At 43.6% G+C, this 21,340-nt stretch overlaps 1 protein-coding gene across 1 annotated transcript in view; it reads left to right on the top strand.

Moving 5' to 3' along the window:
- Positions 1–20,901, top strand: part of ALK (ALK receptor tyrosine kinase) — a 632,376-nt gene extending 611,475 nt beyond the window's left edge. Inside the window, exons 24-29 of the mRNA XM_045549323.1 lie at positions 2,659–2,756; positions 6,373–6,465; positions 8,661–8,762; positions 16,095–16,229; positions 16,895–16,985; positions 19,764–20,901. Of these exons, the coding sequence (XP_045405279.1) occupies positions 2,659–2,756; positions 6,373–6,465; positions 8,661–8,762; positions 16,095–16,229; positions 16,895–16,985; positions 19,764–20,468 (1,224 nt within the window). The 3' untranslated portion in view covers positions 20,469–20,901. The remainder of the gene's footprint in view (positions 1–2,658; positions 2,757–6,372; positions 6,466–8,660; positions 8,763–16,094; positions 16,230–16,894; positions 16,986–19,763) is intronic.
- The last annotated feature ends 439 nt before the right edge of the window (positions 20,902–21,340 follow it).

Raw genomic sequence — 21,340 nt, 5'->3', positions numbered from 1 at the left:
GAGTGTGTGCACCTGAGCATACCGGGCAGGGGCGGGGCCGGGGAGACGACCCCATCCATCATAGCCCTCATTCCGCACCGTCGCCCTCCTCAGAGCTTTCCCATTTCTCAGCACCACCCTATGAAGTAGACAGTGCAGCGCTCGCCCCCATTTTATGGATGAGAAAACTGTAGCCAGAAAGGTTGTGCAACTTGCCAAGGCCACACAGGAAGTGGAGCTGGGACTAGAACGCAGCACTTGTGACTCCTGATTCAGGGCTCTCTCCAACCCACTGTTTACCCAGTGGTCCTCTCTGGGAAGCTGTGAAGTGCCAAGGTGAGGTTGGGTCCTTGAGAGCCGACACTGCCAGGTGTCCAGGCATCTGCCCCACTGGTTGCCCCCCACCACCCAGGAGGGCAGAGCCTTCAGCCCTCGTGCCCTGAGATTTAGCAGCACTGCTGGCAGAGGTCAAGTGGGGGTCACATGGCATCACACTTTGGGAAGAGGCACAGCTCTGGTTTTCCCACTGGACCTTCCTGGGGCTTAAGGAAAGAGAGTACTGTGTGTGCAGAGGGGACAGCCCTCCCCACAAAGGCAGTCTGGAAGCCAGCGCTCGGCAAGTCCAAGGACTCTAGGGGCAGGAAGGGCAGGAGTCAGGAGCAGGGCTTCCCTCCCTCTTGCAGGCAAAGGCATCTCCCTGCTCTGATGATGAACGATGATTTAAACGACATCCCAGAGAACAAAGCCCCAGCAAGGAAAGGCAGACCATTCTCTCTCTCACGCCACCCTCGGCAGGGTCAGCGCAGGAGCCTGCTGCCCAGTTCTGCCCTCTGCCGGCAGGCACTGGGAGGTCACCCACCCCTGGGAGAGCCACTTCTCAGGGTCAGGATCCCACCCACCGAATCTGCTCTTCTAACTCTTAGCTCTACTTTTCCTTGGTGTGGGTCTCCTTGCCAACTGCGCACCCCAGTCTTCGTGCACCCACATCCCCAGGTAGCACCCTGATTGTGCTTCTCCTCAGCTCCCCACGCCCCACCCATCCCAGCTGAGCTGGTCCTCCCGGAGGCACCCGGCAGAGGAGGGGCGACTCAAGTGTGCACTCTGTAACCACCTGTGCACTGTAGTCACATAGCCTCCGCCCCCCTCAGGTGCTCTCGCCTAAGAAGCTCAATTTTAACTCCTTGAATCCCACCCCACCCCCCAACTCATATCCTTAAAGCCCATCTCTGGGAAGCTTTGGCTCCACACTTATTAGCTGTGTGACCTGGGGTGAGTCACTTAACCTCTCTGAGCACTCAGCCTTCTCATCTTTCATGTGGAGATAACCTTCTCCACATCACTGCATTGTCACAGATCACATGCCTGGCCTTGCTCTATCGAATGTGAGGCACTAGCAGGGTGCTGCCCACCCCTGCTGTCTGCCCCAGAACTGGAGCACAGTCCTGAGCAACAAAGCTCTTTTCTGCCTCCCGCAGACCCACACCATTGATCCAAGGAGTCCCAGGAGGCCGGTGTGGCAGAGAAAACCCCAGCAGGCTAAGCCCGCACCCAGACCCTGGTTACATTGCTGGCTGGGCGACTTCCCTGTGGGCACCTCAGGACTAAAGCACCCAGCGCTCACTCCACCCTGGAGGATGCAATGTGGACAGGGTAAAGGGCTCAGAGTTCCTCAGAAGAAAGAGCAAAATCCAAGCGCATGGATTTCTTGTAGGGAGTTTGCTCAGGTGCTCAAGAGTCAATAGCTCAAACACCTTTCTTGGAGCTTAAACAATCCAACCCAACCCTGTAGGGGGTGAGTTGACTGCCTGGGTAGGTATTTGAATCATGCCCCTCTAGGTAAATAAATTCTAGCCCTGAGCCATAATCAACCAACCCCCAACCTGATACTCACTGAGCACGCACAGTGTGCCCAGCAATGTGCTGGGAAGGTAAGACCTCAAAGTGGCCTTGGGGACACAGTGAAATGCACAGGGAACAACACAGTGACTAGGACACTGCGTGAGAATGAGCCTCTGCACACTCGGGGATTTAGGAATTAAAGGGAGACCAAGCTGGGATGTCACCTTCAGAAAAGGCTTCACAGTGCTCAGCAAGGCTGTCCAAGAAGCCAAGACAGGATGTGCCCCAGAGGTGGGGTGACATCTTCTTTTGCATGAAAGAGACTTCTTGCAGAAAAGCTTGAGATCATTCATTGCCCAACATTTTCCAAAAGCTTTTCTTTTTCAATGGACTTTAGCTCTGTTTCTTGAAGCAAATTAATTTTAAGAAATATTTTTAAAATTGAGGAGTTTTTTAAACAACATTTCCACCCCCTCCTTGTTTATATATTTGAGGCTTGTTTATATATTTGAAGTATTCAGATGGTTTTGAAGATTGGGGTGGGAAAATGTGCAGGATAAATTAAAAGGGGAGGAATCTGCCCCATCCCAGATGCCTGCCACCCGGTTGCACGTTGGCCTTACCAGGAAGCTTTCAGGCATATAAGCGCTGCGCCCACCCCAAGGGATCAGTTCTTCCATCTGGGTTGGAGCCGGGGCACCTGTGTTCCCTTAAACGCCTCCAGGTGATTTCCAAGGTGCAGCTGGGGCTGAGACCCCTTGAGAGCACTTAGAGCCGGCGTTTCAGACCTTCCCTCTGCCCCGAGAGCTTCTGGTCAGTGGCAGCTTCTGTCTCCCGCAGAGCCAGCCCTCCTCCCTGGCCATGCTGGACCTTCTGCATGTGGCTCGGGACATTGCCTGCGGCTGCCAGTATTTAGAGGAAAACCACTTCATCCACCGGTGAGTCACAGTGACCTTGCCCTTCCCGCCTGTCTGTGTGCTTCCCTGTGTGTTTCAAGGGCCCGCGTTCCCCCGTCAGAGCAGAATTCTGGGTCTCTCCCCCCACACACGGGAGGATTCAGCTCTGTTTGTCTCTGAGGGGTAATTTTATCAGGGCTTCACTTGCCCCATGGTGACACGGGTATCATAAAATATCCATGCCAGTGCTGGAGACCTGTAAGTTATTCTTGACCCCTTGTGGGGCCTCCTGCCTGTATCTTGAATGTTCAAGTCCTATATCACTTTCAGGCTTCCCCATCTAGAAAACTGGGCTCCTTACAGGGAAATTAGAAGAATTCTTAATACATTTTTGACAATAGGTAATTCGAAGGAAATTTCAGACCCTGTTTTATTCATATTTATATCCCTGACGTATAGGGGGCACAATAAATGTTGGATTTGTTACTTTTTTCTAAAATACTCTGAAATGAAACATAATGATTATTTTCTTTACATCTATACTTCATTTCTTTTACCATAACAATCCTTATGTTTAAATGCTGTTTGGACTGGGACATCATGTCCACACTTAATGCTACAAATATCATAGATCACACATTGCTTTCCTTGTGGATGGATGTTGGTGACTTTCTCCGCTGATAGCTTGATTCTGAAATCTGAGAAGTAAAGTAGATCGTTAGGCTGTTTGCAAGGCTCTTCCTTACTGATTTGCTTCTAATTTAATAAGTAATAACCTGAACTCACAGTCATTTATTAACCCATATCTTCAAAGAGTTTAAGGCATATTCATAATAATTAGAATATGTAAGCACAAAGCAGGAAATGAGAGATACTGTATGAGCTTAAATGTAGAAAAGTATGTGGCCCGGCCCAGTGGCTCATGCCTGTAATCCTAGCACTCTGGGAGGCCGAGGCAGCAAGATAGCTTGAGGCCAGGAGTTGGAGACCAGCTTGAGCCAAGAGCAAGACCCCATCTCTACAAAAAATAGAAAAGTTAGCCCGGCATGATGGCATACACCTGTAGTCCCAGCTACTCAGGAGACTGAGGCTGGAGGATTGCTTGAGCCCAGGAGTTGAAGGGGTTGCAGTGAGCTATGATGACACCATTGCACTCTAGCCAGGGTGACAGAATGAGACCCTGTCTAAAAAAAAAAGAAAGAGAAAAGAAAGAAAGAGAGAGAAGGAAGAAAAGCATGTAAATATATAACAAGCTGTGCTTCTCCCTAATAAAAACGGGGAAACCAGAGATCAGGAAGTACGCTTGCCTGAGTTCCCAAAGTCACCTCTACACAAGGCGATAAAGTCTCTCACAATAGCTTATCCTTTTACTGTTGCTTCACCATTTTGGTGTTCAGTTCTTCCTCTTGATTCCAAACCTTTCCAACCTGTGAATCATCCTGCCTGAGAGAAATAATAGAAGCAAAAGAGGAGCTGGGACCAGCTTCAAAGATCGAATCCTTCCTGTTCTTGTCCTTTCTGTTGTAGCCAGAACTTTCCCTAAATCTCACCTCTGAGCTTTCCTGTTGCTCAGCTGAAACAAGGTTGTGCTCTTTTCAGAAGTCATGTGTGGTTAGAGCCATCGTCCCATATTTTGTCCGTGTCCTTGAAGTCTGGACTCCTGAAGTCACCAGAGCAACCTGAAGTCACCCTTCGTTTCTCATTGAGATCTTTTCTGCTTTTTTATCTCCAGCCCACGTTGGTCACTGCAGCACACAGCTTCTCTGGCTGAGAGATCGTGTCCATCTTTCCTCTGACCTTTTGAAATCTGCTCTCCTGGAGTCGCACTACGTTTTGACTATGTCTAGTGTTCCATTGTTATAGATGACACAGGATCACATTCTCTCACGAGTCCTATCACTTCCGTGTCTATAAATAGTTACTGAAGGTCAGAATTAGCTCCCAGAGTAGCAGCTTGTTGCTCTTTTATCTTTTTTAAGAAATTAAATTGTTGAAGACCAAATCAAGAATGTATCCGATGATCTGTTTTAGGCAAAAGGAAACATCTGGCAGAAATTGTCCATCTCAATCAAAGCTTGTCTTCTGGAATAATTTGGTCATTTGTATTCGGCAAGCAGCCTTCACATCTTCTAACGAACTAAGAGGTCTGTGGTACACACCACAACAGAACCACCTCCAGTGCTCTCCCTCCCTCCCCGGGTCTGCCCTACATCCACGGGCCTCCACACACCTGCCCTTCCGGAATTCAGAGCGGAACTCCCTCACCAGGGCCACATGCTCCCACTTTTTTATTAGGTCAGTTTCCTTTGGACATAGTTTATTGCCATTTCAAGAAAGATGTGTCATTCTATCAACTCTTGGTGTGTTCTATGGTATTATATTTACTTTCTTGCCCTTAAATTCAAGATCACTTTTTTAAACAATCATTCCATACACATCAGCATAAAAACCTTTCTGGAGCCATAAATTTTGTTCCTGGTCTACTTGGCCATATTTCTCTTGAGAATTAATGGCTATATCCAACTATATTTCTTCTTTTTGATGTCACATGTGCTATGCCTTTATGGTTTTATGGGGGCATTTTATACACCATTGCCCCTCAAAATTCAACTTAAACCTTCTGGATCAGGTCAATGACTTTAACAACATCCCATTGTTCTTATATCCTCAGCCACGATCTTCAATCCAGATCATATTTTTTTAATACTATCTTAACAGCCAGTTGTTTATCCTCCAAGTCCTTTCTCAGCCAAGGATCAGAATCATCATGAAACAAACTGAATATGAAAACACTCCCTTTGGCCCCTAAGTACTTCTTGTTTTTTCCTGCATGGGACTTTAATATTATTAAAGACCCATTCCAGACTTCTGGCTGCATCCTTCATTTCTGCACGCATGCCGACAATGAGTGAGCATAGAAATGGATGAGTTCTGGAAAGCTTCTGGCCAAATCTCAGAGGCCTGCTACAGGAAAACAGGCCACCTGCAGTCCATCGACAAAGACAACTTCCTAACTTGAAAGAAGTGATTCTTCGGCCACGTAGCTTAGCAAAAGCTTTAGATAAAACCATGGATGTAAGAACCATCATGGCTTATTTCTTTAAAAACTAGAACTATTTAGGAATATCTTAAACTACTTGAATTTGATATCATAAAAGTCATGCTATTTTAAAGCACTCCTTCAAGCAACTGGCAGAAACCAACCAGCAGTCTGAATAAAACAAGTAGCATTTCTTATGCTTCTACATTATCTGCTTTTAGCTTATTGTTTTAATAAAATGAGGATAATAATAGCACCCTGTATTGTATAGGGTGATTGTGAGAATGAGACATGAAGTACTTACAACAATGCTTAGCACATAGCAAAAGGCCAGCAAATTCTAGCTCCTATTATAATTATTTCATTATCATTGTCCCATTAAACATTTTCAATCATTGGCCCTATCCTTTTCCATTTTCCTGTTAGTTCTGAGGGCTAGAATTGGTAACACTGTTTCTTTCACACTGAAGTATAATATAGCAGAGGAAATACAGGGCAGAGCAGGGAACTATTTGAACTTCACATTGGAGGTAAAAATCCTAGCGATGGATATTGCACATTTATCTTCCCAGGGGTACAATTAGGAAATGCAATTTCTCTTTTTTTTTTTCTTCCCAGGGACATTGCTGCCAGGAACTGCCTCTTGACCTGTCCCGGCCCTGGAAGAGTGGCCAAGATTGGAGACTTTGGAATGGCCCGAGACATCTACAGGTGGGTAAAGACTGCGAGGACGCACCCAGGCCCGTCTCCTCCCACTCATGCCCTCGAGACAACGGGATGTGGCTGCTCGTACTGTACATCATCTCCCAGGACCTTGTCAATTTGCCTCCTAAAATTTCATTAAGTTCTTTTTCACAATATGGGAAACTGTGATTAGTGCCTATACATGAAGGTCTAAATCTAGGATCATGCTGCCTCCAATAATTGCCACCCAGTTCTTAATTAGGTTGTCTTTCTCGTTCCAACGCTCTAATCCTGCCGTGATCTGAGAACACAGAAAAACTTGATGCAGAAAAAGCTTCAAAGTAAACTTTATTAACTTCCTCAACCCTTCTTCTTAAGACTCAGGAATTCTAAGTGGTCATGGCACCCATCACCCCAGGCACCAGCGCCCCAGAACTGACAGGTGCTGGGCCCAGATCCTGGCGTCTTACCCACACCAGGAGGCCTGGCAGTGGGGCTCAAAGCGACAGGCTCTTAGCTCAGCTTCTTTTCTTCTTCCCCATCATATTCTCACTGCTACATAAAAAAATCATCATAGTAATTTTTTTCAACTTTAAAAACTAATATGACTTTTATTGAACTTTATCTCACCTTCTCTTCCCAACCCAATTTTTTTTCCTAATTATTTACAACATTGACTTGCTACATGAGCTGAACAAGTCACTCCTTTGCACCCACTAACTACCCCCTCCCTAACTCACAGAGGTAGAGTAAGGAGTGATGTTTCGCAGAGCTTTAACTCTTTGGAGAAAAAGGGAGATGGATCCTGACAGCCCTAAAGTCCTCGGTCAGAAGCGGTCACTGTCCCGAGGGTTAGCATGCCGATGCCGTCACATGACCCACGGCAGCAGCGCGTAGAACACTGAGTAAAGCCCTCCCTGGAGCCATGTGCCACCGCTGTGCATCCCACTACTCTCCCACACTCTACTTCATCTGCCACCCGGAGTCTCAGCATCCCTTCCCCTCCGTTCTTGGAATACCCTGGAACTGCCTCTTGTTTCCAGTACAAACCCTGCAGCCTGACTTCACAAGCCCTGTTATCCGGCTGTTCCTTCCCAGCCTCAGCTCTGACAGCTCCCAGCTCTAGGCTTCAACCACCCTGAGTTACCTGTAATCCCACAGGTCCCCACATACCCTGCACCCCGCGCAACTGTGTGGGTCAGGAATGCGCTTCCAGGAGAGCTTCGTGACCACTCAGCTCCACGGGCACCCCTCTGAGCAGCTTTCCCGCACCTGACCCCTGCCTCAAGGACAATGAATCAGTTCTTTACTTGTGTCACTTTGTGTATATCTGCATTATTGTATGTGTTGTTCTGTACTGCAATTGCATGTATATCCATTTCTTCCATGAAACTGTATCCTTGGAAGAGAGACACCATGACTTATTTATGTCCTCAGCACACAGCAGAGTACCTGATACATACTAAACATTCAGCACATGTTTATTAAGGTAATTAATTAATGTAAGCAGCTGGCAGGAAGCTGCCTCCCGTTACACACCCAGGCAGGAGAACACCAGGCTAGGCATGCAACTGGCTTAAAAGGTAGATGAGTTAATTTATTGGCTTTTGTCAGTGAGTTGCATTAGTGACATTACTGATAAAAGCTAATAAATTCATTCATCTACCTTTTAAGCCAACTCCGCACCCAGCTCTGTGGTTCCTTTGTCTGGGTATGTTATAGGAGGCAGCCTCCAGACAGCTGTCGAGATTATTTGTTGATTGCCTATATTGAACTAAATGCTGTATGAGTTGCCACGAAGGATCCAAAATGAATGAGACACAAGCCCTGCTCTCGGTTCTCCCATTTTAGATCTTGCATTACTGCAGATCATCAGAAATACACTGTACTTATAAGGTTGAAGTAATGTTATTCATTGTGAGTTATAATAAACAAAACCCAACAGGGAAATCTAAACATCTGCTAGCAGGTACCTTAGTCATTGCATAGATCTTTTCTTCTGTGCTCTAGCGGGCTGTTCTGTCTCCTATTAAATGACACCACAGTTCTTAACTAAATGATCTGTGTGCCCCTGCTCTCCTCCCGAACCACCAAGGACCCCTCATTAATTTTAATCCTTTAATGTGCAGACTATATTGTTGCCACTTTCTCAAGTTTCCTGGCAGAGTTGTTGCTTAGTGCCATCTCCAGATCCAAGATTGGTTTTCTTCTTCTCCCCACAGAGCAAGCTACTACAGGAAGGGAGGCTGTGCAATGCTGCCTGTTAAGTGGATGCCCCCCGAGGCCTTCATGGAAGGAATATTCACGTCTAAAACAGACACGTGGTGAGTCTTTCTGCTGCCCTCCTCCAGGCATGACTGTGGCCATAAGGCAGTGCTCTTGGGCAAAATGATTCCACACTCTCAGCAGGGAGACCCTGTGTCAGTAGGAAGGAGAAAAGAAGAATTAATACCTCCCACAACAGTGGTTCTCAGATGTTGGCATAGATCATAATCATCAGAAAAGTTTGATAAAATGCAGATTACTGGACAACACCCAGAGAGTTTATGATTCACAAGTTCTGGTATTGGGCTGAGAATCTGCATTTCTAACAAGTTCCCAAGTGATGCTGGCATTGCTGGCTGGGGGACCACATGCTGAGAGCCACGTGTAGTTTTAAATGGCAGATTGCACCTGTGCTCCCTCTCAAGGTACACACAGACACACAGACACACAGACACACACACACACACACACCAGCAAAGGGAGTCTTTTTAATTGCATTAAACCCCACAAGGACAAGAAGACATTGATGACAACATTCTGGGAAGCTCAGGGACATGTGGAACCTTGCTGAGGAGACTAGCAAGTTGGTATCTAAACCAACAGTTTGGGTCCAGAAGCAGGCTGGTTCACTCTGCCCGAGAGCCCCAGAAAGGCCCAGGAATTGACAGTAGGGGTGCAGCGAACAGGAAAATTAGTTCAAGGTCTGTTTAAGAAGTAACTAGGAGGTCTAATAAGCCCATTCCCTCACCTGAAGCCCATTCCCTCACCTGAAGCTGCTGACTGCCCCTCCTGTACCATCAGCGCAAGACTGAAGAGATTCACCTGGTCTCTCTGGTCTTGGGGACACAGACCTCACCAAGGGTGAGGTACTCTACGGTAAGCAGATATATTTTCTTAAAAGCCTACTGATGGAAGGGTGTGTGGCAGCCTTTGTCGCCTCAGCACCAAGAGCACTGGCAGCCAGGCAGAGCTGAGGACTTCTCTTTGGAGGACTGACCGACAAAGACAAACTATGGGAAGAGCACTGACAAGGGGCCCACCCAGTGTAGCAGGCTGAATGGGGACCACCCAGAGGGATCAGGCCTAACCCCAGAAGCCCAGAATTGTTACCTTAGAAGAAGAAAGCATCTTTGCAGATGTAAGTGAGGGTCTTAAGGTGTAGTAGTTGTCCTGGAGTATCTGAGTGGACCCTAAATATCACCAAGTGTTCTTATAAGAGAAAGCAGGAGATTTCACACACAGAAGAGAAGGAGGCCACGTAACTAGAGGTGTAGATTGGAATGACGTGGCCACAAGTCAAGGAACACCAGCAGCCACCAGAAGCTGGAGGAAGCAGGGAACAGAGTCTCCCCTGGAGCCTGTGGAGCGGGCACAGCCCTGCCGCCACCTTGACTTCAGCCCCGTGCTACTCATTCCAGATGTCCGGCGTTCAGAACTGTGACAGAATGAACTTAGATTGTTTTAAGCCACCAATTGTGTGGCAATTTTTCACAGCAGTCACAGAAAACTAACAAGCCCAGCGAAACAATCAAGCCAGCTGCCCACCGGCTGGCAAGTCTCACTCACCTAGAACTTTCCATCCGCTTCTTACTGTCCCAGTCTTAAAATGTGAACAGACAGCCAAGAATCAACATGTGAGAAAAAATTCTAATCTGAAGAAAACAAGCTTTGAAAAAGGAACTTGGAGGAAGAAAAATGTAGAAAGCTTAGGAAAACTTTTTTAAAAACTATAATATCCTCAGAAAGATAAAATATATTGCAACCACAGAGAGTAAAAGCTTATTTAAAATAATACATTTAGAGGAAAAAGCTCTTGGAAATAAAAATATGATAGCAGCCCTCAAGGAGACAGAGCATAACCCCTCTGAAGCCCGTGCGGGCTGCAGGCAGCAACTTCCTTGCAAAGAGTGCAGGGTGGGGAAGAAGGGAAAAGGGAAACCCCACGGTGGACAGAGCTGACAAACACAACCTCAGCCAGCTGGTCAAGGTCAACATCAACAGTGTTGAGTCATGTTGACAGCATGTACCCTCGATCTGCTGTGATGAAAACGGCACTTTAGCTCTGTGGTCTTCCTCCCCAAACCTCATAACCCCACTCTAATCATGAAAAATAACCAAACAAATCCAAATTGAGGATGTTCTATAAAATCCCTGACCAGTACCCATCCACCCTGTCAAGGTCATAAAGAACAAGGAAAGTCTGAGAAGTTGCCGTCGAGAGGAGCCTAAGGAAACATGACAACTAAATGTATTACGATATACTAATGGGATTCTGGAATAGAAAAAGGAGATTCATTAAAAACTAAGGAAATCTGAATAGTGTATGAGTTTGGATCCATAATGCCTTAATAATGATTCATTAATTGTAACAAATGTATCATACTGTGATGCTAAAAATAGCGGGGACGGAGTGTGGGTTACATGGGAAGCTCTGTATTCACAGTGTCTTCAAACTTTGAACTGTTCTGAAAAATAAAGTTGTTTTTTACAAAAATAGGACAGAACTATAAAATAGAAAGGTTGAAATATGGAGCTAAATAAATCTTCTAGAAAATAAAACAACTATAAAGAGATGGAATATGTAGGAAAGAAAAGACAATTAAGAGGATTAGACCAATAGATCCAATTAGCTGACAAAATAGGAGTCCCAGAAAGATCAAAGAAACAACTCAAGATTTTCCAGAACAGGCCATAAATTTCCAGAATGAAAGCATTCCCCGAGTGCCAAGCACCATGGATAAAAAGAGCCACATGAGAGCACATGGTCACGAAATTTCAGAGCAATAGTGATAAAGATTGTGCAAGCTTCCAAAGAGAAAAATATAATAATTAAAAGTAAAAGAAAAATGGCCAAAGATAAAAGATAGGGAATCCAAATGACATCGAATATCTTACCAGCAACATAGGAAACGCAGGAAGACAATGAATGAACGTTCTCCACATTCTAAAAGCCTGAATGATGTTGAGATAATGTCATAGGACAGTATAGCCACAAAGGCCAGAGCTCCCTCTCTGACTCTTGTTGGACAATGAGAGACTTTGTTGTTTGTAAGCCAGTGAGATTTGGCTTAGCCTAACCCAGCGGTTCTCAAAGTGTGGTCCACAGATCAGCAGCAGCACCACCACCACCTGGGAACTTGCTGGAAAGGCACATTCTGAGCCCACACCTCCAAGGAAACAAACTCTGGGGCTGGGGCCCAGCAATCTGCATTCTAAGGAGCCTGCAAGGTGATTCTCATGTGCACCAAAGCTAGAGCCCCAGCAACCTAACCTATCCAGAAACAGAGAGTAATTTAAGTAATTAAGTAACTGCCCTGAACATATATAAATCCTATGACCCAACATTCTAGTTTTAAGTGTAGCCACAAATAGACTTGGGCAAGGATGTTCATCTGCAACATTGTTTACAGTAGAGAAACAGCAAAAACAACCTAACCATCCCTCAAGTAGGGGATGGAAAAATAAACAGTGGTTTACTTACTTGTAGGCAAACTATTCAGCAGTGTAAAAGAACACACCAAACCTACTCCAAATCTTTATCAACATAGATCTCAAAAACAATGTTTAGTGGGACAAACATAAATTACAGAAAGGAGTAGGATATCATTTATGTGTAATTCCACAAAACAAAAAAATAAGTCTCTAACATAGAGTCTTTATTGTTTACACTTTCACACATTGTTTCAAAATGTGAAAACATACAGGGAAGGATACATTCCAGCTTCAGTGGAGGGGAGGAAGGGAGGATGAAGCGTGGAGGTGGGGCTTACCTGTATCTATTTTATTTCTGCAAAAAGAAAGGGAGAACTGACACAAATAAGTCAAAATATTAACATCCAGATACATAGATATCTATTGTATTACTTTTACTTCTCAAGGTTTAGATTGTTTCATAAATAAAGTGCTTAAGCGAATAAATTCTGTAACTTCAGATACTGGTTAAGTGCTAAGAGACAAGAAAGCAGAAGCGGAAGCTGCTCTATTATAGCAAAGGTGGAGGGGAAGGCTCCCTGGAGGAGGTGACTTTGATACTCGAAAGACAGCAAGAGCAGACTGTGGGAAGATCTGAGGGGAAAGAGCCAGAGGCGGAACAAGCCCCGCTTGCTGGAGGATTGCTGGGGAATGAAGACAGCCGTCAGGGCTGGAGCTGAGGGAGCCCAGGGCGAGTGGTGGTTGGGATGAAGCGTCAGGCAGGGTGAGGACCAGCAGTGCCTTAGAACTCACAGGAGGGAACGTGGATGTTGTTCCAAGCACAGCAGGATGCCAGCGGAGGATTGTAAGCAGGAGTGCAATGTGATCTTTGTTTTTTAAAAATCCCTCTGGCTGCCATTGGAAATAGACTAGACGTGAGTAAGTGAAAGGTGAGAGATGAGGGGGCTTGGCTTGGCTGTGGCAGTGGAGGTCGTGCCAAGTGGTCAGATTCAAGATCTCTCTTGAAGGCAGGGACTTCGAGTGTTGCTGTGAAGGGCGCAGGGGTGTGAGAGTGGAATCAAGGATGACTCCCAGGGTTGAGGCTTGAGCAAATGGAGGGGCAGAGGTGCTGGGAGAGAAAAAGGAGATGGTTTGGGTGCAGGAAGAGTCCTGCCTGGACGGGTTAAGTTTGAGTTGCCTATTAAAAGAGGCCAGTGGTGATAATAAGTGGGCATCTAACATATGATCCTGAAGCCCAGAGAATTGCAAAAGACTGTGGAACCTGCTGGCTGGACACTTAAGGATAGTGTGGTAATTTCTGGCTCTGGCCTTTCCTAAGAACACACCTCACCCTCACCCTCTACCACACCTGGAGACGATCTCCCACCCTCAAGTTATGATTAAAGGAAAATAAAATTCAGCTTTTAAGGACTGATATACCACAGTTTATGATCTTAAAATGTCTTCATCATATGATGTTATCTTAGTTGATTTGAATATTTAAAATAATTTAATCAGCAATAACTTATGCCATTTCTATAATTTGAGGCAGAGCAAGTTTAATACCAAGAGAGAAAGTGTGGGATTTTTTTAAATATTTATTTTTATTTGCTTTTGAATGCTTTGATGCATTCATTTTGGGCTTTGTTCCTCCTATTTAGGGCAGGCTTGCAGGTGATTAAAGAACCATCTAGCATATAAAATATAGCTTTACCTTATCTGTAGCGGTGTCTAGATAAAATACAAATGGCCAGTTAAAATTGAATTTCAGATGCACAGTAAATAGCTTTTTAGTTTAAGTGTTACCAATACAATATTTGGGTTACACTTATACTAAAAAAAGTATTTGTTATTTATCTAGAATTCATATTTAACTGGGACTCCTATATTGTTATTTGCAAATATGACAATCCTACTCACCTAGAATTATCAAAGTTCTACAACCAATACTACTTCTTGTTTTCTTGAACTCTAAACTAAGAAAATAAGGATTTGCTTGCAGTCTATATTCTAGTTCTCTCAAAGGATACTAAGATCTATATTTATCTATCTATTGACAAGCAGAAAATATATAGCTGTAATTCTTCAGGCCTTGTTGCCAGTTTCTTGCTTGTTTGATTTTGCCTGTTTTGTTTTGCCTTGGAAGACAGAAAGACCACCAAACAGAGAGGAAAAATGTATGTGCCAGGCAATCGTAGGTAGTAGAATCCAGAGCTCTAATAATGCGTTCCAGCCCATGTCAGGTTAGCTGTATAATAACCTCTGCTTCAACCTTCTCACCTGAAAAATATGGAAACTATCTTTGCCCAATCCTGCTCACAAGAGTCTTTGAAATTTCACCAAGATGATGACAATAAAAGCACTTCATGTCTCTTAGAAGATGAAGGAACTATAGTTCTCCACAATTTTTTGTGGTAATATTTATTAACATCAGAAAACTGCAGCCAGATACTAAAACAAAGATAGGCTTTCCTTGCCAAAAAGCTAATAATTAAATTAAAGGTTTAAATTTTAATCAAAATATCAAAGAAGATTATTTTGGAACATGATAAAAATCATCTTAAAGCTCATTTAAAACAAATAACAAATGATAAATAAAGTATTTTTAAAAAGAAATAAGAGAAAAATGCCATATCAGATATTGAAACAAATACACAAAAGTAAAATGGAATGGTACCAGTGCAAGCAGCAGACAAACAGATGAAGAGACAGCCCTGAAACAGACCTGTTTTTAGTCATAAGTCAACAGGTAAGGAGGAAGTTATTTTATGAATAATAAAGAGTAGCTGTTTGGAAAAACAAATCAATTTAGATCCTTACACTGTACACCAAGTTAAATTCTAACTGGATTTGAGAAGAGAGAAAAACACTGGAAGAAAATAGAAAATATTTATCTAATCTTTGGTGAAGGGAGGATTGTATAACTATACAATAAATGGAGGAAATCACAAAAGTTTTTAAAAATAGGTTTGACTACTTAATAAAAAAAACTTTGGCATGCTAAAAAGTAAAATTAGAAAGCAACTAATAGAAGTATTTTAATATTTAATAACAGGTTAACATCTCTTATGTAAAGAGTATCTACAAATCAAAAAGAAAATTGATACCAAAAAAATTTGCCCCAGTGGATAAAAATGGGCAAAAGATACGAATAGACAATTCATAGGAGAAAAAAATGAAGTGAATTAATAAACAAACACTTGGGAAAACATTCAACTATGTTGAATGTCAACAAACATAAACATAATTGAAGTCAGTAAACATAATTTAAAATATTCCACCTTTTTTGCCTTAAAATCGCCAACAGTTGTCATCATTAATAAGAATACTCAATGTTGGTAAGGGTGTCTTACTCTTGCACCATGTTGGTAGATGAACAGAGGGACACTTTTGGAAATCAAATCAACAATATGCATCAAGAATTTTTCAATGTTCATATTCTTTTGATCTAGTTATTCTACTAGAAGTATCCTTCATTATACTAGATTATCCTAATCTAGTAATTCAGAGAATTTATCCTAAAGAAATCCTCCTTTCAAAAGATGTTCATCATAGTATTTTAAATATTTCAAAAATTGAAAACAATGTGGAAATGACAAGGCAAATTATGGTACAACTACTCAATGGAATGTTTTACAGCCTTTTCAAATTCTATTTATAAAATATATTAAAATGGAAAATGTTCATAATGAAATGTGCAAAAATATCAAGGTTCAAAATTACACAGTGAATATAATTGCAACTAAGTAAAAAAATATCTAAGCACAGAACCTGGACTGAAACAGAAAATAACATAACAGTGGTTGTCTTTTTGTGGAGTATCACACGCAGTATTTAATCTTTATTTTTATGTTTCTGCATCTTAAGAATTCTCTATCATGGAAACAGTTATGATGAAAAAAGATGAAAATGTGACATGTGTGTGTGCAGGTGTGAGTGTGTGTCCACATCCGTGTCCCTGTCTTCTGTCCTGTGCGCAGGTCCTTTGGAGTGCTGCTGTGGGAGATATTTTCTCTTGGATATATGCCATACCCCAGCAAAAGCAACCAGGAAGTTCTGGAGTTCGTCACCAGTGGAGGACGGATGGATCCACCTAAGAACTGCCCTGGGCCTGTGTAGGACTCTTTTAGGAACATTTCTACTACTTACTAAGCACAGCTTTTCTTTCCAAAAAATATCCGGAGCCACCTGTGCTTCTTTAAGACAAAAGAGCAGGTGGTTGCCCCAAGATAGGAATGTGTCTATGACTTCAATGCAGTAATGCCAACCCAGACCAAAGTATCCACTCTCCAGCTCGAGGCTCCGGACTCACCCTGTCTACACCCCTCAAGTGCCTCCTAGGAATCTGTGTCCCAGACTCAACCCCTGCTGCCCCTCACCTTATGTCTGAGTCTCCTTTAAAGATCACCGTTCCCTGCTATTTCTGCTCCCCTGTCTGGAATCCCTCATCTCCTTCCCACAAGTAAAGTAGATGGGAAATAAAATCAGAATATTCTGTCCCAGAAGTGGCTTGAGTTCAGGAGTGGAAGGAGAGGAGCCGTATTTAAAGTAAACTCCAGGCTGTCTGTGTCCAGGCGCTTTGGTATTGTACCTTTACACCTGGGCGCTATTCCTTGGTCTATCAGCAGGGGGCAGCATATGCCAACCACATGGGACCTAGATGAATTACCACCCTCACAGACATTTGTGCCACTCTGGTCCCATTTAGAAAAGTGCTGGGAGAAATGTATTTTTCATCCTGTGCTTCCCTTGATTTTAATTAACGTGCTTATTCTTTTAGATACCGGATAATGACTCAGTGCTGGCAACATCAGCCTGAAGACAGGCCCAATTTTGCCATAATTTTGGAGAGGATTGAATACTGCACCCAGGTAAATGCATCTTCTCCCCTTGGCCAACATTTACTCTATATGGAAAAGCCTTAAAGATGGAAAATTCAAAAGTATGAAATAAGTTAAACCAGTCAGAGAATAAGAGTTATGATCATGAGAATGAATATTAATTATCTATAAAATGTAACGACTGATGTCTCAGTTTGCCCGTTTTGTAAAATAAATACTAGTAACTTCTACTTTTTTCACCAACATGTTACACAGTGCCAGACACTCAGTAATATCAGGGAATCAATTCAATTAACAAGTATTAGCTAAGTCCCTACTGGGTTCCTAATGTTTTACTAGACAAAATTAAAGCTTCAGAGAAGAATGGAACACACTTACTCTCAAATATTTTATAGCTTGGCTGGAGAAATAACATGTGAAATAAAGAACAGCATATAATTGCTAAATTATATGCCTCTGTATGTTAGAAGGATTAAGAGAATGAAAATTCAAAGTAATCTGGAGAAGTTTTAACATCATCAATAGCGTTTGTATAGCATCTATATAGCCTTTATACTACACAAAGCGCTTTTTTGTATTTCATTTTATCCTTATTGGGGAACATAAAATGTCCCCATTTTACAGATGAGGAGTTAAGGCTGGGAGAGGATTCCCGAGTCAGACAGTTTTCTGGCAATCCTGTGGGTCCCTACAGAGATCCCTCTCCCATTTCCTTCAGTAATGATTTAAATTTTCACGTCTGTCCCTGATTTTCCGCAGACGACTATTCCTGCCCCCTCGGCAAGAGTGCAGAGGCTGGCAAGTGGGAACACCCTCGGGTTCCTCCCTGTCTCTGACACAGACCTCGCTGTGCCTACAGCCGTTCCCAACATCTCCTTCCCAGTCCCTCCTCCTCTTCCAGGCTGGCCTTTCCCATCTGTGTCCCCTGCTGCCCCTTGGGGACTCTGCTCTGTCAGTTCACCCCGTCTCTTCCACTGCCTGCATCCTTTCCCTCTCTCGCCTCTCATTCTGCCAGGATAGCTCATTCTGAGGATATTTGACAAGATTCAAACAATGACCCACTCTCTCTTTAAATTCCCTCCTCTTAATTGTGACAGAAGATGGACACATTTTCAGACTCTTGTCATTTCCTAGTCTCACTATTCCATCTTCAATTCACGGGCTGTTCAGCTCAGATAGGTAAAGTGGCGTTTTAATCTAGACAGACTTCATTTATCAAGTGACTGGGGGCTCTTCCAGAGAGTTTGGTTTAATGACGTTTTAGGTTATCACGTTGCAAGATGAATGGAAAGCGTCAACTTATATATATATTTTCACACAGAGACCTTTTTTGGAGTACTTTTCCCCAAAGTATATAACATCTCTCTTAAAAGCAGGCAGTTTCGCCCAGCATATTTTAAATGAATAACTATGGAAATTAATGATAAATAGGGAAGGAACTGAAGAATTTTTAAAAGTCAGAAGGTAGTTATTTTTATTTGTAAACTCTTTTACTGATAAATACTAGTGTGCTTTTCTGCTAAACTCAAGTAATGATGGTCTTTTCCCAATTTGAGTAAAATATTAACAAATTAAATTTCACCAAATTTAAGTTTTCTTCCACACATTCTCCTTAAACCTCTGGCAACTGCTTCTGCTATCCTATGCTTACAACCTATTTCTGTAAAGAATGATCTGGCACAAAGTTGTTTTCGTAAATGGTTTTCCTCCTGGCACTTCAGCATTTCCTGGGTTCCACAAAGGGCCCCTCGTGTCCAGACTAGGTAAAGAGCCTCTGCAGTGTGGTATCTGCAATGTGATGACATAATGCAGGAAAAGCTCTAATCAAGTGTAACCCATCCAAATACGATGGAAATGGGAGGCAGCTAGGAGGAGAACAAAAAATAAACCTTGTAAGCCAGCACGAGGTGTGTTTCTCACCCCCATCCCCAATACTTAAAGACAAACACACAGATAGGCTTTTTTTTTTTTTTGAAGTTGCACAGATTTTACTGGGAATACACTGGAATAATAAAGTAATAATAATTTTAAGGTTTTTTTTTTTTTTAAATCCATTAATCTGTAAAGTTTGGCAAAAAGTCTCCTCCTGTGCAAAGCCTCTGCTGATCCCACTCCCCTGGCCCAGGCAATGGGTGCTTCCCAGCACCCTCTTCTAGCACTTGTGCAACTTCCAGTACAGTGCCCATCCTCTATGGCAGTGGTCCCCAACCTTTTTGGCACCAGGGACTGGTTTCATAGAAGATGTTTTCCATGGACCAGCTTGGGGGGGGGGGTTCATGATGATTCAAGTGCATTACATTTATTGTGTACTTTATTATTATTACATTGTACTATATAATGAAATAATTATACAATTCATCATAATGCAGAATCCGTGGGAGCCCTGAACTTGTTTCCCTGCAACTAGAAGGTTCCATCTGGGGGTGATGGGAGACAGTCACTGATCTGACAGGAGGCGGAGCTCAGGCGGTGATGTGAGCGATGGGGAGCGGCTGCAAACACAGATGAAGCTCCTGCTCGCCCGCTGCTCACCTCCTTCTGTGCAGCCCGGTTCCTAACAGGCCCCAGATCGGTCCCAGTCCGAGGCCGGGGGTTGGGGACCACAGCTCTAAGGTGTTCAAGGATAAGGATGACTTCCCATTCATTTCTTATGCTCCAGTGCCTGTAAGTTAATATATTCTCAATAAATATTGAATGGTTTCCTCATTTGTAAAATGAGCATAGATGAGATCATCTCTAAGGTATCTTCCAGACCCAGCACTTTGTCTGTGATCCGAAGTTTTTAATCAGTTCATTTCTCCTACGCAGGACCCAGATGTAATCAATACCGCCTTGCCGATAGAGTACGGTCCACTGATGGAAGAGGAAGAGAAAGTGCCCGTGCGGCCCAAGGACCCCGAGGGGATCCCTCCTCTCCTAGTCTCTCCCCAGCCGGCCAAGCGGGAGGAGGAGCGCGGTCCAGCGGCCCCACCTGCTCCGCCTATCACCGCCGCCGGCAAAGCTGTTAAGAAACCCAGGGCGGCCGAGGTCTCTGTCCGCGTCCCTAGAGGGCCGGCCGCGGAAGGGGGACACGTCAACATGGCATTCTCCCAGTCCAACCCGCCGTCGGAGCTGCACAAGGTCCAGGGATCCAGAAACAAACCCACCAGCTTGTGGAACCCAACTTACGGCTCATGGTTTACAGAGAAACCCACCAAAAAGAACAATCCTCTAGCAAAGAAGGAGCAACTCGACGAGAGGGGAGACCTGGGGCGCGAGGGAGGCTGTACTGTCCCACCCAGCGGTGCGACAGGGAGACTCCCTGGGGCCTCTCTGCTGCTAGAGCCGTCTTCGCTGACTGCCAACATGAAGGAGGTGCCTCTGTTCAGGCTGCGTCACTTCCCTTGTGGGAACGTCAACTACGGCTACCAGCAGCAGGGCTTGCCTTTGGAGGCCACTACTGCCCCTGGAACTAGTCATTACGAGGACACCATTCTGAAAAACAAGAATAGCGTGAACCAGCCTGGGCCCTGAGCTGGCGCACTCACACTCGTCCCCGGGAGCCCTGAGCCCACGGAGGAGGGGCAGGTAACGGCTCCTCCATAAACCAGATGTCACTTTTCAGTTTGTGCCAACTTGTTTTGAAGTGCCACATAAAAAGCTGTAATTTCAAAATGCTTTAGAAAGGTTTGGAGCATGGGTTCATCCTATTCTTTCAAAACAAGAAAATATCATAACAACGAGTGATAAATACAAGGCCCAGATGTGGTTGCATAAGGTTTTTATGCATGGTTGCTGTATACTTCCTTATGCTTCTTTTAAACTGTGTGTGCTCTGCTTCAATGTAGTCAGAATTACCTGCTCATGTGTTTCATAGTCGGAGTCATAGCTGTTTCCTGACCTTGATGTGGACACGAACCATTTGACGGGAGAGGGAACAGAAATATAAAGGAGTTATCTGTAATGATTCAGCATGGGGAAAGACATTCTTTACTTGAAAAAGAAAAAAATCATAGACAACTAACTGAAATGTCACTTTAGATGATGGTTAGATGCTTTTAATTGTGCTGATTCATCACTGATTGATTGTTTAAAAAAAATGTCGTGAATAGTCCCAGTAGTGTAGAAAAAAATGTGTATATATTCATCTAACTGAAATGCATACATTTCAAGTGCTTTGAGTATGATGAAAACACCAATACAGATCCAGAGATTGAATTGTCCTACTAATAATGTACCTCATGCCTTAAAATCCTCCTACTAAAAGTGAAAAACTGAGTGTGAGGTTTCCTACTGGATTTAGAATTCAAGATTTAAATTACTTATTATTTTAAAACTTTCCACTAATTAAACTCTGATCATTTAAAAACAAAAATTTTAAGCAGCAGTGATACATGGAAGCATAG

Source organism: Lemur catta, chromosome 4 (assembly GCF_020740605.2).
Source record: "Lemur catta isolate mLemCat1 chromosome 4, mLemCat1.pri, whole genome shotgun sequence".
Classification (NCBI taxonomy): domain Eukaryota; kingdom Metazoa; phylum Chordata; class Mammalia; order Primates; family Lemuridae; genus Lemur; species Lemur catta.
The sequence above is the reverse complement of the archived record's forward strand: the minus strand, read 5'-3'. Positions and strand labels throughout refer to the sequence as shown.